The sequence below is a fragment of the Carya illinoinensis genome, chromosome 1, assembly GCF_018687715.1.
Source record: "Carya illinoinensis cultivar Pawnee chromosome 1, C.illinoinensisPawnee_v1, whole genome shotgun sequence".
Classification (NCBI taxonomy): Eukaryota; Viridiplantae; Streptophyta; class Magnoliopsida; order Fagales; family Juglandaceae; genus Carya; species Carya illinoinensis.
The window spans coordinates 48,875,347-48,891,579 of record NC_056752.1 but is presented as its reverse complement, the minus strand read 5'-3'; the positions used below and the strand labels follow the sequence as shown (position 1 = coordinate 48,891,579).

The window sequence follows — 16,233 nt, the reverse complement described above, 5'->3', positions numbered from 1 at the left end:
TCGACGCTCGCACACTCAACGATTGTAAATATCATTTATATTTTATTTGAATATTATTTGAGATATTTCTCAGCATCATTAACATAGAAACAAATGACAATAAAAAAAAAAATAGAAGTTTAAGTTGTCTAACTAAGATTTTAAAATAAAAAAATATTAATATTGGTACTTTTTAAATTTAGTAATATGACAATTTTTTAGTTTATAAATTTAATTGTTCAATGGATGGCATAAATAGGAAAAAGTCTATCAAGCCTTTGTCTGAATTTGAGGACGTAAATGAAGAGAGAGAATATAAAAATATGTCTACAAAATTTATCGATGTACATTGAGAATTCAAATATTTAATAAATATTATAAAAGTCACTTCACATATCAATCTTATTCTATTGAAAATGTTAGTATGCTATTTGAGTTTATTAAACTCTTTTATTTTCATCGTTTATGTAATTAATTTTTTTAATTTTTTTACTTAACGATTAAGAAAGTAAATTTTAATATATTTGTATATTTTTTATTTTTAAAAAATATTTAAATATGTTAAAAATATTTAAAAAGGAAAAAAAATTAAAAAACAATTTACACTAATCAACATGCCTAACGATAAAAAATGGGCAGAGTATTAGCACCACCATTTTCTATTTGACTCTCAAATAATTTGAATGTATTTTTGTAATTTATACATTATTTCATTGTCAGTTATTCCTATATACTGATGCCAGTTTAAGTGGGAGAGAACAGACTCATATAATAAATTTTATAATATTTTTTAAATATCTAATTCTACTTATTAAAAAAATTACTAAATAATAAAAAAATACAGTGAACTCCACTTTCTATATCTATATTTTTCGAATCTTCTAAGTCGAGAAACTGTTGGTCTGTATCAAATTAAAAATGGGGAAAATATATATTTGTAAAAATTTTATGTATAGTTATTTTTATTTATTTATTTATTTATATGTATTTTATTAATATAATTGATTACATTATATCAACAAAACGTGTAAGAGCATTGTTAATAGAATAGCCAAATATTAAAAAAACATCTTTAAATGCATAATAGGACATAAAAAAAGCATCATATTGGATTATCCAAAGTATTGTTACAATAACTTTTAGCTACGGTAAATCTAAAACTAAAACCAAATTCGGTAGATACTGTACATATATCAAATACTTATTTTATTATTATTTTTATAACACTCTCTTCCTTCTCTTTATCTATATCTATAAACTTCTGTTAGTTTTTTTAAATTAAATAATAAAATAAATTAATAATTAAAAAAATTAAATATTTTTTAAATTATTAATTACTCATTACTATATAATAAATAAATAGATAATCCAATATGAAGATTTGATGTGAATAGCTAAAATCAAATTTATTTTATATTATTTAGTGTTATATAATAAAAAAATAGTCATTTCAATATAAATATTTATATAAATAGAATAATTTAAATTTAAATTCATCTTATATTCATCAAAATTATCATTTGCTTATAAATAATCCATTAACAACACTATAAAGGAGTACGAAAAATTGAATGGATATTTGAGACGCTAGTGGGGAACTACAACTTATAGGTATCCCGTCACAGCTACACTTTGTACTCGTTAGGACTTGGTATGCCTTCCCGCCTTCCATTCTCTGCCTAACAAGGCACTTGGCGTCTTCCTTCGCAAGGATGACTGATTCCTGAAACTAGAGCGTTTTAAACAGTTCCGCTGCGGAGCGGTCCAGCTGTTATACCCAAAATAGCAGCCTTCCACTCACAAGGCAACACGTAGGTAAAAACACAATAAAACAGTTACACCTCATCACACAGAATCACCTCTTCTCCATCACAGAAATCGTCTTCCCCATTCTAATTTCTATCGGTTTTATTTCCAACAGTAGTTCTATATGCAAACGGGAAATGTAAGCGGCACGCAGTCGGGTGATGTGGCGTTATGCCACGTCAGCATCTATTTAAAAAAAAAAAAAAAAAAGGAAACGAATGAAAACCAAAACCGGTGCAGATTGAAAGCATTTCCGAAAGGCACCTGATTTCCCGCTTCTTCCAGTCGCAAGCCCCCCAGAACTGAAAGGAGGAAGACTACGTCGGCGTTGGTGCAGAGAGGTGTTGCCGGTGGGTGGGTTGATCTCGGGCTGGTCCGGTCTGCGTTGGAGTGGGTCAAAGGCCGACCGTTGTTTGGGTCAGGTTGGTTTCACTTGAGATTGGGTCAGATCCGTGGGCCATCTGCTTGGGTCCGGTTCGTGGGCCATCTGCTCGGGTCAGCTTCGTGGGCCATCAGCTCGGGTCAGCTTCGTGGGCCATCTGCTCGGGTCAGATTCGCGGGCCAGCAGTTTAGCCCAGCATCTCGGGTCAGGGACGTGGGTGGTCAGTTTCGTGGGTCAGCACCACCACGGCCGCACCACCACGGCCAGGTTCTGGTTCTGAGATGGATCTATATCTGCATGCTTCAAAAAACCTGAAACAGATTTTCCTCCATTTGTTTGATATATATGTGGCTCTGTTTTGTGGGATTTGAATGAACATGGTAAATATATATTGTTGAACGTGAATCCATAGAGGAGTTTGAAAATGTTGTATACAAATGTGGTGTGGGTTTGCTCGGGTTTGTGTCGTGTAGGAGGCCAATGATATTGGGTTGATGTTGGTTTTTACATTGGTTGTAAACTACAAAATGTAAAGGTGTGATTCAAGTATAAAACAATGGCTTTAATATTCGGTTATTGATGGCTTTAATATTTGGTTAATGATTTGAATATATAAAAATTTTTCTCATGAAATCTTTGCACGATTTTTTATTGGCTCTTTTCTGTTGGAGATGATTTGGTTTAATGAACTTGTTATGCAACTACTTTGTTAAAGGAGTTTATGTTCCCTTTTTTAATTTGTTGAACGCCATAAGAGAAGAAATTTGGGGAATGGAAAGCAATATGCTTTTATTTTATGAACCAAGATATAGCTTATTTCATAGGAAAGTTACTAATTCCTCATCGTTTACTTCCACTACCTAAATTATAAACTATTAGTTTCAATATGTAGATTTGATTACCTGAAAAGTGGGCTGAATACATCAATCTCTGGTAATATTTTAAGGAGTTTCTACTGTGGTGAAGCTTAGATAAAATTTTTTTTTTTTATTTGGTAGTGCCATAAAATGATACCAGGTATTTATTATTTTGTTATGGTCAATTTTGGTTTTTTTAATTTAGTATGCCATTACCAAGTGTTTTTTCAACATTTGGAGATAAAAGTGAACAACTTTTACAGGGCATGGGAGAGTTTGAAGAACATGCATTGGATAGACCAGAAGAACGGGAAACTGAAGATGGCAGTCCAGGTGAACGGGAAATCGACGATTGCACTCCAGGTACATCACACGTAGTGCCATCGTCGAAAGGTGATGATATGATTGAGGAGCCAAAGTCGGGCATGGAGTTCAATTCGTTTGAAGATTTGTTTAGGTATTATAAGCAGTACGCTAAGCAATGCGGTTTTGGGGTGATGACACAAAGGAGTGAGAGGTCAGAGGATCAAAATGTCAGATATGTTACTCTTGGTTGTGCACGGGGAGGGAAGGCACGGGTTAAGACATCCAATGTTGCCAACCCACGTCCGACGGGAAAGACAGATTGCAAGGCAAGGATAAATGCCTTGAGAGTCGATGGAAAGATGCAGTTGACAACAGTCAATAATTCACATAATCATGTTACCAGCCCACAGAAATCTCGCTTCTACCGATGTAACAGAGAAGTGAGTGAGACAGTTAAAAGAGTCCTTGACACCAATGACTTAGCGGGTATCCGATTGAACAAGAGTTACGGATCTCTTGTAGTTGGTGCAGGTGGCTTTGAGAACCTGCCATTTCTGGAAAAGGATTGTCGCAATTACATCGACAAAGCCCGTCATCTACGACTTGGTGCAGGTGGTGCTGGAGCACTTCGTGATTATTTTTTAAGGATGCAGTACAAGAATAACGGATTTTTTGCATTGATGGATTTAGACGATGACGGGAGGTTAAAAAATGTTTTTTGGACAGATCCACGTAGTCGGGCAGCCTATAAGTATTTTGGTGATGTCGTGACATTCGACACCACATACCTGACTAATAGGTATGGGATGCCCTTTGCACCATTTGTTGGTGTAAACCACCACGGGCAGTCGATTCTTTTGGGGGCTGGGTTGATTTCCAATGAGGACACGGAGACCTTTACATGACTATTCCAAACCTGGTTGCAATGTATGGACGGAGTAGCTCCAAAGGCGATAATTACTGATCAAGACAGAGCAATGAAAAATGCAATTGCTATTGTTTTCCCGGAAACGCGACATAGATTTTGCCTATGGCATATACTGAAGAAGGCACCTGAGAAGCTTGGGGCATATGCTGCATATAAAAGCGGGTTGAAAACTGAGTTGATGAAATGTGTATACGACACACAAACTATTAAGGAGTTTGAAAAATGTTGGGCCGTGTTTATTAATACATACGACTTACATGAGAATGTGTGGTTGAAAAGTTTATATTTGGAGCGTGCGCATTGGGTACCGGTTTTTCTAAAAGAGCACTTTTGGGCGGGAATGAGTACCACTCAGCGTAGCGAGAGTATGAATGCTTTCTTTGATGGTTATGTCCATTCAAAAACAAATCTGAAAGAGTTTGTCGACCAGTTCGACAATGCACTAAAAAGGAAAATTGAGAATGAAAATCAAGCAGAGTTTCTTTCCTTTAGTGGCACCATTCCCTGCGTATCTAGATCGCCAATTGAAAAGAAATTTCAATTGTTGTACACGAATGCAAAATTTAAGGAAGTTCAACAGCAAGTAATCGGTGTGCTTGATTTGGATCCAACTTTACAGACAATGGATGGTGTAATGAAGACTTATTTGGTAGAAGATGAAGTTCGTATTCAGGAGTTCACAAAACAGGTTACATATTTTGTGGATTTTAATGTCGATGACTGTAATGCAAAGTGTTCATGTGGTTTATTTCAGATGAGGGGGATACTGTGTAGGCATATTTTGTCTATATTCAAATCAAACGGTATAAAATCGTTGCCAGATCGGTACATTTTAGACCGATGGCGGAAGGACATCAAGAGAAGATACACTTTAATCCGATCTAGCTACGATGCCGGGGATGAAAGGCCAAATGGTAATAGACAATCCATTCTTCTGAATATGTGTTATGAGATGATAGATTATGCGGTTGAATCTGAGAAGGACTTTGACGATGCAAAGAAGAAGATACAAGAGATGACTGGATTATATCGTCAGAACCAACGACCCTTATCTAGCGGCCAAACAGGTTTGAAGACCACCAATTGAAATTTATTTTTGTGAAAAGTTTTTTATTTTGTATATTGAAATGTGTATTTACAATTTTGGGTTTACATTTGCTATTTATTTTGGATTGACATTGGAAATGATCTTTTATTATATTTTTGCAATGCAAAGTTTCGGAACCTGGGGTTACAATACTAGATGGGGCTGTAGTTGGTAGCTCACAACAAGTCAAGAGTCCACTTGTTGTCAGAGGAAAAGGAAGACCTCCGTCTCTTAGACGAGCATCCAGGATGGAGACAGAAATGCGGAAGGTTAAAGCCAAACAGAAGAAAGCACAAGTGGTTCAAAAACGCAAACAGGTTCATGTTTTAGTAGGGGATAATAAAAACATAAATATTTTCGTAGTGTGTCATTATGATAAAGTTTGGATATATTCCTTATGACGAGTTATAACTATTTACTTCACTTTTAGCGAGATGAAGGAGATACAGTACCTATGGGCACAAAACGGAGTTTATTTGGGCCATCAGAAGCAGATGCATATTCCAACCACGGACAATTTACGGTATCATGTTTGGATAGTTTGTACGATTGGCATATTTTTTGAAGGAGGTCTATATTTGTAATGTGTTTTAATAACCTGTATTTATTAACAGGTTATGGACAGTAGTGGGACCACGCAAAGTGTTCAGTCGTGGTATTTTGGTAGTCAAGGAAGTAATCCTCCTATGGTTGGTAGTCAAGGAAGTGTTCATCATATGGTTGGTAGTCAAGAAAGTGTTCATCCTATGGTTGGTAGTCAAGAAAGTGTTCATCATATGGTTGGTAGTCAAGAAAGTGTAAGATCTCTCACTTATCTAGGCCATTTTAGTAATATTATTTATTATTTGATCAAGATTTGTTTATTTGGATGGAAATAGATTTTTTATGATTGGATGACACACAACCAAAGCGGCCTGGGTGGAGATGGGTCAAACGCATGGATGTAATGCGTTTGTATATTTCATGTGACTTGGTGTATTTACAAGGAGGAGGCTGATGCATTTTTTGTACACCACATGATGTGGTCTATTTTGCTTTTCCCTCTGAATTATTTGGGCAGCTTGCCAGTTATTTGTAGATGAGATCCTATTTTGTATATTCTCTCTGAGAATTTAAGTGGATAAAAGGAGGAAGTGGCTGAAAAATGTATGATGTAAGATTCAGATATATATATATATATATAGATTATAGGAGAATTTGTGTTTCCCTCAAAACGGATTTTAATTGATGGCATACATAATATAAGCATTGATTTATTAACAGGTCATGTGATGTGAGGTTATTGGGATTGTTACGGCACGGGTTTTGACTTGGGGAAACTATGGACCAATTGGTAAGCACAACAGGTGTGCGTGCAATTGATGTTATTTGTTAGGTGATGTTTGTTAGGTGATGTTGGTGTATTTATTGTGGTGAAAGACCATATTGTATGAGGATTTGTCTTATAAGACCTGATGCTGGTATCCGTTTCAAGCTTTTTGGCTTACATATTTTGTGTCTATGACACATCTATACGAGTTAATGTGCAATGATGTGGTAACGTGTAGCATTGTAGTTTATTGTAATCTTCTGTCTGATGCAAAAATTGACTACTAAGTATTCAATTGGTGGCAAAAAGCTGGTATCCAATAATACACTGCCAAATTTGTATTGTACAAGCAATATGCTTAACAGAAGCCCAAATAATCATACCTTAATATACTGGAACCACATAAAGAAATGGTAATAATTTCCCTCATACATCAAACTATAAGCACAAGTGGTCTATATACAGAGGATCAAACTCGTTAAAGTACCAGAAAATTCACCTGAAATTTCAAAGTGTTACAAAAGTCCCATGAAATTTGTAAAGAAATTTTAAATACATACAAAAGTCCCAGGAAAAAGACAATAGAAATTTTAAATACATCTTAACTGTCCCAGGATATACAAAATTGCATATGACACATCTATTACATCCACTGATCAAAGTGTCATGAGCATCAAAAGGGGTTGAGTTACATGAGCTGAAGCATTGGCCGATAGACATTACAACCACTTCGATACGAAATAAATACAGCACAAACTAGTACAAAAAAAAACCATGAGACTTTTAATACTTTCAACGCTCCCTTGTACTTCTTCTCCAATGCGGTAAATTTGGCTTCCTCCGTGCACAGCCGCTCATGAAGTACCCTTTCGTGCCTCCGTTCAGCTAACTCCAACGTCATCTTACAGCAAGTGTTTTGCTCACTTTGAAGATCAATCCACTCAAAAAAGCCACATTGTTTATTCATCTTATAGTTTGGACAATTGAAAAATCTTCTACCAAAAGATTTTGCTTTTCCAGAAATCCGTAGTTTCGCTTGGGAGCCACAATAGCAAAGTGGTCTCTCCAAGCTTGACCCGGAATGAGAAGCAAAACTCATTCTCTATCATAATATTGAAGTAAAAACAGCCACCAGTCAAGAGTATATATTAAACAGTATATATATGCATGGGAGAAGAAATATACACGGGAGGTATGGCATAATATTTTGCAAAGAGATAAATTGTCTAACAAAAATATTTATATAACATTTTGCACTTGGGTGATAATTTTACACGGGAGGATATGGCATATTATCCTGCAATGAAGATATATAGTAACTGATATTTCCATCCTAAACAGCAAATAATATATAACATTGAGCATCTATTACACCAAGATTCAATGTGCTCATAAACCCATACACTTCAGCCAGTTCGACAATGCACCACATACCAATTACCCACCAACTTAACCAAAGTGTCACAATAGACCACATAACAGAGCACATAAACTAAAATTCACAAACTAAAAACAGAAATCAGATTCGAAGCATCTACTGGGCAATTCAATAACACAAGATGAACAGAAATTTGTAAATATTATAGATCTAGTAACTGAACAAGAGTCATCATACGCAGGAAAAAAACAGCCCCCATACAGTATTATGATGAACTAGTGGACAGAGAAATCTTACCTTAATAGTTTCAGACCGAACAGAGAAATGAATTTAGGGTTTTTCCACTTCTAAGGGGTGAATCGCTCGAGAAGTAGAGAGGGAGGGAAGTGTTCATCATACCAACAGATTCCCGTTCGACAACCAACAAAAATAAATGACAGCCTAAAAAATGACAACCAAAAAAAAAATTGAAAAATTACGTAGCGGAAAAATTTAGGGTTCGGAATTCTCGGGATGAATCGGACGAACCTTTGAGGGAGGAATCGAGAGAGAATCAGACCAATCGCAGAGAGTGAGATACGGAATCGAAAGTGGTTCGAGAGAGGAGAAGCAGTCTAGGGTTCTCTACATCTAGGGTTCCAATCGCAGAGAAGGCGAGAGGGTCTCGACCATTAACTGGTTCGACAGGATTTGGGGTTCCAATCACAGAGAGGGAGAGAGGGTTTCGAGGGTCTCGTGATGAAACTGGTTCTGAGATGGATTTGGGGTTTCAATCGCAGAGAGGGAGAGAGGGTTTCGAGGGTCTCGTGATGAAACTGGTTCTGAGATGGATTTGGGGTTCCAATCGCAGAGAGGGAGAGAGGGTTTCGATGGAGGTTTCGATGGATTGCAAGATGAAACTGGTGCTTGAATGGATTTGGGATTGGATTTGGGGTTCCAATCGCAGAGAGGGAGAGAGGGTTTCGATGGAGGTTTCGATGGATTGCAAGATGAAACTGGTGCTTGCATGGATTTGGGATTGGATTTGGGGTTCCAATCGCAGAGAGGGAGAGAGGGTTTCGATGGATTGCAAGATGAAACTGGTGCTGGGATGGATTTGGGATTGGATTTGGGGTTCCAATACCAGCCAGAGAGGGTTTCGAGGGTCTCGAGAGTGGATCGAGAGAGGAGAAGCAGAGAGTAAAGAGAGAGACTTAGGGTTCCAATCTATCCAATCTAAACGGTGAGTTCCAGTTCCAATCTAAACGGTGAGTTTTGATTTATCCACGTCAGCAGCGCCGACTGCACGCCGTTTACACCAGGCGACTGCACTCAGCATTTTTCTATTTCCAAAACAGACAAAGAAAGCGTGTTCTCCATAATCAAGCCTGTCTCTTTGCGCCGCCGCCCAAGACAAAGCTCAGTTCCACTGCTGCCATCCCAGCCTGACGCCGACCATCCATTGTCTAGCTTGGCTGTGTAGACCACCTGACCCACACGAATTGAGCACCATCTCACCCACACGTATTTCAAACCACCATCGCACCATTCCAGTCGGCAATTAAAAACCAGTGACCTTGGTGTTGTGCAACGTTGATAGTTGGGTTGTGGCAAACTGGCAGCAAATGAACAGCTTGCCGAGAAGTTCCATGAGGTGCTGCTCTATTTCAGTTGGTATAAACAGGGCTCTCGGTGGTGGTGAGGCAGCTTTACAGCATTGGACGGTTGAGGAACACGGGGCTGGAGGCTTAAGGGCAATGGTTGCGGAGCTAAGAGGGAGGGCAGGCAGCGTGAGGTGATGACGATGTCGTTTGCTTCCTTTGGCCGTGTCGTGAGGAGATGTGGATAACTAGCTTTTCTAGAGTTGCTCTGTTTCAGGAGTAGAAAAACAGAGAATAATTGTTGGGGTGGTGTGGGTCTATGGTTGGTGGAGAAAAGGCAATAATGAGCAAGGACAAAGTGGCTGGTCTGGGTTCACTTGTTGTCTCTTGGACGCTGGGAAAAACATGCAACACAGTTGCTGCCGTGTGGTAAAGCTGGACAATGAACCTTGGTGTTTAATGGTTCACGGCTAGGTGATAGAAAGGCTAAGGGCCCGAGTTGGCTGGTGACAGGGTGGAGGTCTTGGAGGTGAAAGGCTCAATAGCTGCATAATAACGAATAAGATAAAAGAATGAGAGAGAGAGCGAGAAAGATAGAATTGGTGAGTGAAACATGGAGGAGTTTGAGGGTTGCAGAAAGAAAACAAAAACAACGTGAAATAAGAAGTAGAATAAGGACGAGAAAGTACCAAAAAGAAAAGGAATTTTAGAGAGAGAGAGAGAGAGACAGAGAGAGAGAGAGTACCATTTGGTTGAGCTTCGTCCTTGCCACCGTCTGGGTCAAGCGCCGTCGAGGATGAGTGTGGGGTGGGATTTCGTTTGGATTAGGATGGTATGGAAGACAAAGGAGTAAGAGAACGTGGGTCTCTAATCAAGTGTATACAAGTGCATACTAAATATTATAAATTGCTTATGTAGCGTACAGCCATTGGAGGGCTGTTTAATGAGGGGGAGCAGCCGGACCGCTCCCCAGGTTTTCTCCGTTTTAAAATGTCATATTCATTTCTGTCCCGGGCTTCTCTCCAATATAAAGCCACTATATTCTTCTTCTTCCTCTAGAGCCCATGAAACCCACTGCTCCTAATCAATGGAAATGAGACTTCTCCCCTGTTTCCAATCCATTTACTGCTGAATTTCTCAAAGTTTTCGAATTTCCCTTCTCGTTTTTTCGGCTTGGCTTGTCTTGGTTTATGGTTGGACTTTACTCAATTGGCTATTAATTAGTTTCTTTAACAGTTAGTCTCTTTGCGGCCTTGTTCCTCTGCTTCCACTCCTTCTATTGCCGTCTCTCTCTCTCTCTCTCTCTCTCTCTCTCTGTTTGTGTCAATTCTTGATGTTTCTAATGGCGTCATCTGCTTTAGCCTCTCCTCTCTGTACGTGGCTTGTGACTACCTGCGCTTCCGTTGCTTTTGAGAAAGACCAGCTTCCTAGTTCCTCTATGTTTCACTCTCCAAAGAGACTGAGCCAACGGGTAAGGAGAGAGAAGCTCGTGTCAAAATACATTACACGTTGTGGTGCTGGTTTTGCTAGTAAATTGCTTTCATGTAATTCTGGAATTCGAAATCTGATGAGTTCTAGCCTCGCTTTCGAGCCGTGCAACGAGTATAATAGTTCTAAAGTGGCATTATTCGTCTATAACCTTTTTTGGTGACACCGGGTTCTCACTTTTCGGGTCAAAGAAGGCTAGGAATCGAAGGCAAAGGTGCATAAATCGTGGTGCAAACTCTGGTAAATTTCTGTGTTTTTTTTGGTTTATTCTAAACGTCGTATAATGCTCTCTCATTCTGGTGGTTTTTGTTTTCTCTGTATGCTATGTTGTCATAACTTCAAAGATGCTTGTAGGTTAAGGTTTGGTTAATAGGCGTATATGTATGTGTCTGGGCGAGTTTGGATTCTAGTTCATGTCAAGAGTTCTTCGTCACTTCTCTTTTTCTACTTTCAGTATTATGTACGGTATTATTTAGGGATTTTAACTCAGTTAATTGCTGCTTGCCTCGGTTCATAAAATTGAAGCTTGATATGAATAGACATGAAATGCAATTTCGGTTATTTTACATAATCCAATGATTTAAGTGCTCATGATAGTATTTGAGGACGTTCTGGAAAGTTGATAGTATGCTATATGTTGTTGAATCTAACTTCTGGCATAAATGCTTACCAAACTTCAAGCCTAGGGACTATTTTGCTACAGTTTCAGGCAATACTCTGGCAGTGGCCTTGAGTCCTGCAAATGGGGTCATCACAGAGGAGAAACAACTTGTAAAGCAGCGGCGGGTTGTCGTGACCAGGATGGGTGTGGTAACCCCTATTGGTGACAATCCAGATGTCTTCTACGATAATATTCTTGAAGGTGTCAGTGGCATAAGTGAGATACAGAGTTTTGACTGTTCTCCGTTTCCAACGGTACATGTATCTTTTTTGCTAATTTCCAGACTAGAAACGTGTTGTCTGTAGGTGTTGATTCTAGTAATCTTCCTAGAAATCAAGTATTTCTCACCAGATGGATTCACCAAAACTTTCAAAGAGGGCAGACAAACTCACTCTTTACTCTCTCACTGCTGGGAAGAAAGCATTAGCAGATGCTGGCATCACCGAGGAAGTTCTTGGAAAGTTGGACAAAAATAGATGTGGAGTTATTATTGGCTGCAGTAGCAATTCACAAAGGATGAATAAAATACAGCGAGCATAACGTCTAAACCAAATTCAGGATTAGAAAAGGCATGTATGTTGCCTGTCGGAAGAACTGCTGCATTGGATCCGCCACAAAATACCATGTCCTGGAAATGCCCACAAATTAGATAGCAGTATTTGGCCTAGTCACCATTTTAGGATATGAAAACTCAGTCAGCAGAATGAAGAAAGACAATCGACCACACAAGCTTTCAAATCAATGTAGAACACTAATGCAAATTCTACTTAATGTTTGCATAGGACTAAGTTGTAAGTTGTGCACTTACACTTTCACCTCTCATAATATGGCGTGAGACATTCAATATACAAAAGTTGCTTGTTGCACAAGCTGTAGAGATTGAATAGTTTGGACCCATCCATCCCTGCAATTCACTCACTTATGAACATCTAGAAGGTTGCAGCAACTATCAGCTCTTGACTTGTTCTAAATTTCTAGCAACACTGTCATCGAACTTACCAAATCCATTGCCAGTATAGCAGAACCAATATTCGTTGTCCAAAAGGTATACAAAAAGGATTCATTTTCCTGTAGGAAACCTCCAGTGCTTCTATTGCATCATGAAAAATCTGATTCAATTGTCTTATTAATATAGATGGTGTAGAAAAAATGAGAATGGAAACGTGTGTTTTTAATGAATTGAAGTCATGAAGCAAATGATGCGGCAGCAACATGGAATGAATCTCATGCTCTCTACTTCCACTTACCCTCATGCCTCCTAGCGCAGAGCCAATAATACTATTCATTAAAAACACACGTTTCCATTCTCATTTTGTCTACACCATCTATATTAATGAGACATTTGAATCAGATTTTTCATGATGCAATAGAAGCACTGAAGGTTTCCTACAGGACAATGAATCCTTTTTGTTTACCTTTTGCGACAACCAATATTGGTTCTGCTATACTGGCAATGGATTTGGTAAGTTCAATGACAGTGTTGCTAGAAATTTAGAACAAGTCAAGAGCTGATAGTTGCTGCAACCTTCTAGATGTTCATAAGTTAGTGAATTGCAGGGATGGATGGGTCCAAACTATTTAATCTCTACAGCTTGTGCAACAAGCAACTTTTGTATACTGAATGCCTCAGGCCATATTATGAGCGGTGATATAGTGTAAGTGCACAACTTACAACTTAGTCCTATGCAAACATTAAGTAGAATTTGCTTTAGTGTTTTACATTGATTTGAAAGCTTGTGTGGTCTATTGTCTTTCTTCATTCTACTGACTGAGTTTTCATATCCTAAAATGGTAACTAGGCCAAATACTGCTATCTAATTTGTGGGCATTTCCATGACATGGTACTTTGTGGCGGATCCGATGCAGCAGTTCTTCCGATAGGCAACATACATGCCTTTCTAATCCTGAATTTGATTTAGACATTATGCTCGCTGTATTTTATTCATCCTCTTTGTGAATTGCTACAGCAGGCTTGCGAGGTTTTTTGGCATGCGGAGCTCTTTCACAAAGAAATAGTGAACCAACCAAAGCCTCCCGCCCCTAGAATACTGTATTGCTTCTAAATTTCTGTCGTCTTCTTGGATCATACTTTGAATTTTGATATTACTAAATCAGATTCATAAGCTCTGGTTCACACTTTAATGACAGCTCATATATGATAGTATGTGAAGTAAGGCTAAACTCATAAGCTTCTTTTCTCAGGTTTTAAGAAGTTGATAGGATTCCTTTCCCCCTGTTGTAGGGAAGGGGAACATGCGGCTTAGAAAAGGAAAGATATGACCGGTTCTCTCGCTTTTGTGGCATTGGCATAGCCCATAAAAATTGATACAGTTTCATAATGTGTTGTCGAAATTTGTGCTCTCCAAATTACAACTCAAATGTATTCTTTGCCTTATTTTTAGAGCAAAGGGAAGACCAAAAGAGCGAGCTGACTGGTAAAGAAAATGTAACAGTAATTTCTGAAATGATTATTGAACCATATTCTGTCACATCACTATCAACTAAAATTTAGAATTTTAGATTTCACGTTCGTAATTAGGCACTTCATCTTCTTCTACCTATAACTTATTACTAGAGATACAAGTTTGTCTATGAGCAGAAGCGGGATGGGTTTGTTATTGGAGATGCTGGGGTTTTGCTCTTAGAAGACCAGTAGAGAAAAGATAGAAAGGGATCCGGGAAAAGATGAAGTCTGATTCTATACACCAGTCAACCAGCATTATCAGGGTAATCCAAAAGACTTGAGAGTACCTACCATCAGGATGGGGCTTAGTCATGGGATAATCATCACAACTGACACTTCCACCTAGAAATTCTGCATAGATTTTTGCACCTCTTCTCTGTCATATTTATAATAAATGTAACAAAAAAGAATTTAAGATACTAGAACTCAACATACGAGATATTGAGGCCATTTGGGAAAATGCAAAAAAGTTCATTTACAACAAAATACCTTAGCATGTTCTAGGTTTGTATCAAGTAAGCTACCTATACAAATTCAAATCGGCTATTTTTCCATGGGGCTGGCTAGCTTCCCAGGTTTTGCTGGGAAAATTATTTTGGCTCCTTATATTGCAAAGTGCGTTTGATCCGGATGAAGGTTTAAACTTACGGGCACTATTTTATGCCTGAAATCAGGGACTGGGATTGTTGTGTGCATAGAGAAGGCCTTGGCTAATTCTGGAGTAGCTAAAGAAGATGTTAACTACATAAATGCATATGCTAGTTCGACATCAATGGGTGATCTGAATGAATACCGAGCCCTAATCCATTGTTTTGGAAAAAATCCAGAGGTACGAGGAAAACAAATTTACTTAATTCCTAAATTATCAGACTTACAGTATTCTAGTCGGATTGCTAATGTTTGCAGCTAAAAGTAAACTCCACAAAATCCATGACTGGTCACCTGTTAGGGGCCTCAGGTCCTGTAGAAGCTGTTGCAACAGTCAAGGTAGTTACTTTTTGCTTTCTTCATTGCATATTGGGGAAAAGCACTGAAACCTGGGATTTGAAAGCTAGAAGCTCTGAAATACTAAATAGCATTCAATCCTTTGATGTCCCTAGACTTATGGACATTAACTAAAACAGAGAGAGTATGTGGACTCTGTTGTAATAGATGGTCATAGTTTATTCGTATGCCTCTATATGACAACTAATTTTTGGCGGACTGCCGGAGTTTCTGCACTGCATTATTGTGACTCTGGTTACTAGTTATTCCCTTTCTTGTTATCATGGACAGCTGGGGCTCCTACGTTTTAAAATTTTAAGCTAAGTGGTTAGTTTAAAGGGAATGATTTAAGTATCGAGTGGGATTATGATAAATAAAAATGACTTTCAGACAAATTTAATGACAGAAACATAGAGGAGAGGGAAAAAATAGATTATTTTCCTCCGGTTTCCTACTTTAGTAGATGATTGGAATTGATCCATTCATATGGAATTCAATAGGTTTCCTTTTTTTACATCATTCTTGTCTGTAAACTGGGTTTTCCATGTAAAATGCAGGCAATACAGGCAGGATGGGTGCATCCAAATTTGAATCTTGAAAGTCCTGATGAAGGCATGGTACGCTTCTGTGTCTGAAAGAACATTAGGGCTTGTTCTTTTTGAATCTTGAAGAATCTTTGACTTGATTTTAAACTTTTAAGCTATCCGAATCTGATCCAGGACATGAATGTGCTTGTCGGCCCCAAGAAGGAACCTTTGGAGATAAAGGTGTCACAGTCTAATTCATTTGGCTTTGGCGGACACAATTCATCCATCTTGTTTGCACCTTATAAGTGAACTTGATGTGTAAACTCAACCTGAAACTAATGAGGATTGAGCTTAATTAGAGTAGTTGTTTCGGCTAATATTGATATGTTGGAATTTGATGGGAAATCCATCCGTACAGTAAAAATGGCATGTGGAATTCTACGTGATAATTGATATTGTCTTTTACTTACAACTTTGCATCGATTAGAGACAGAATG

General features: G+C 38.1%; 4 protein-coding genes across 5 annotated transcripts; all 4 read left to right on the top strand.

The window, feature by feature from the left end:
- Positions 1-3,290: 3,290 nt before the first annotated feature.
- Positions 3,291-3,994, top strand: LOC122300726 (protein FAR1-RELATED SEQUENCE 5-like). Its single transcript, XM_043111589.1, has 2 exons — positions 3,291-3,942; positions 3,984-3,994. The coding sequence occupies exons 1-2, from the start codon at positions 3,291-3,293 to the stop codon at positions 3,992-3,994; spliced, it is 663 nt and encodes a 220-aa protein (XP_042967523.1).
- A 282-nt stretch (positions 3,995-4,276) lies between these two features.
- Positions 4,277-6,486, top strand: LOC122303226 (protein FAR1-RELATED SEQUENCE 5-like). Its single transcript, XM_043114890.1, has 4 exons — positions 4,277-5,325; positions 5,475-5,662; positions 5,776-5,868; positions 5,960-6,486. Exons 1-4 carry the CDS (start codon positions 4,308-4,310, stop codon positions 6,221-6,223), a joined length of 1,563 nt encoding a protein of 520 aa, XP_042970824.1. The 5' UTR covers positions 4,277-4,307; the 3' UTR covers positions 6,224-6,486.
- A 3,299-nt stretch (positions 6,487-9,785) lies between these two features.
- Positions 9,786-16,165, top strand: LOC122280250 (3-oxoacyl-[acyl-carrier-protein] synthase II, chloroplastic-like). 2 transcript variants are annotated; one of them, XM_043091172.1, is made up of 5 exons: positions 9,786-11,340; positions 14,900-15,054; positions 15,132-15,212; positions 15,767-15,826; positions 15,929-16,165. In XM_043091172.1, the coding sequence occupies exons 2-5, from the start codon at positions 14,998-15,000 to the stop codon at positions 16,043-16,045; spliced, it is 315 nt and encodes a 104-aa protein (XP_042947106.1). In that variant the 5' UTR covers positions 9,786-11,340; positions 14,900-14,997; the 3' UTR covers positions 16,046-16,165. The 2 variants fall into 2 exon arrangements, with proteins under 2 accessions (XP_042947106.1, XP_042947105.1); XM_043091171.1 differs by having other exon boundaries at positions 9,786-15,054.
- LOC122300718 (3-oxoacyl-[acyl-carrier-protein] synthase II, chloroplastic-like) lies at positions 10,955-14,417 on the top strand. The gene is made up of 6 exons (XM_043111575.1): positions 10,955-11,083; positions 11,698-12,015; positions 12,113-12,222; positions 12,740-12,806; positions 13,113-13,223; positions 14,337-14,417. Exons 1-6 carry the CDS (start codon positions 10,955-10,957, stop codon positions 14,415-14,417), a joined length of 816 nt encoding a protein of 271 aa, XP_042967509.1.
- Positions 16,166-16,233: the final 68 nt, after the last annotated feature.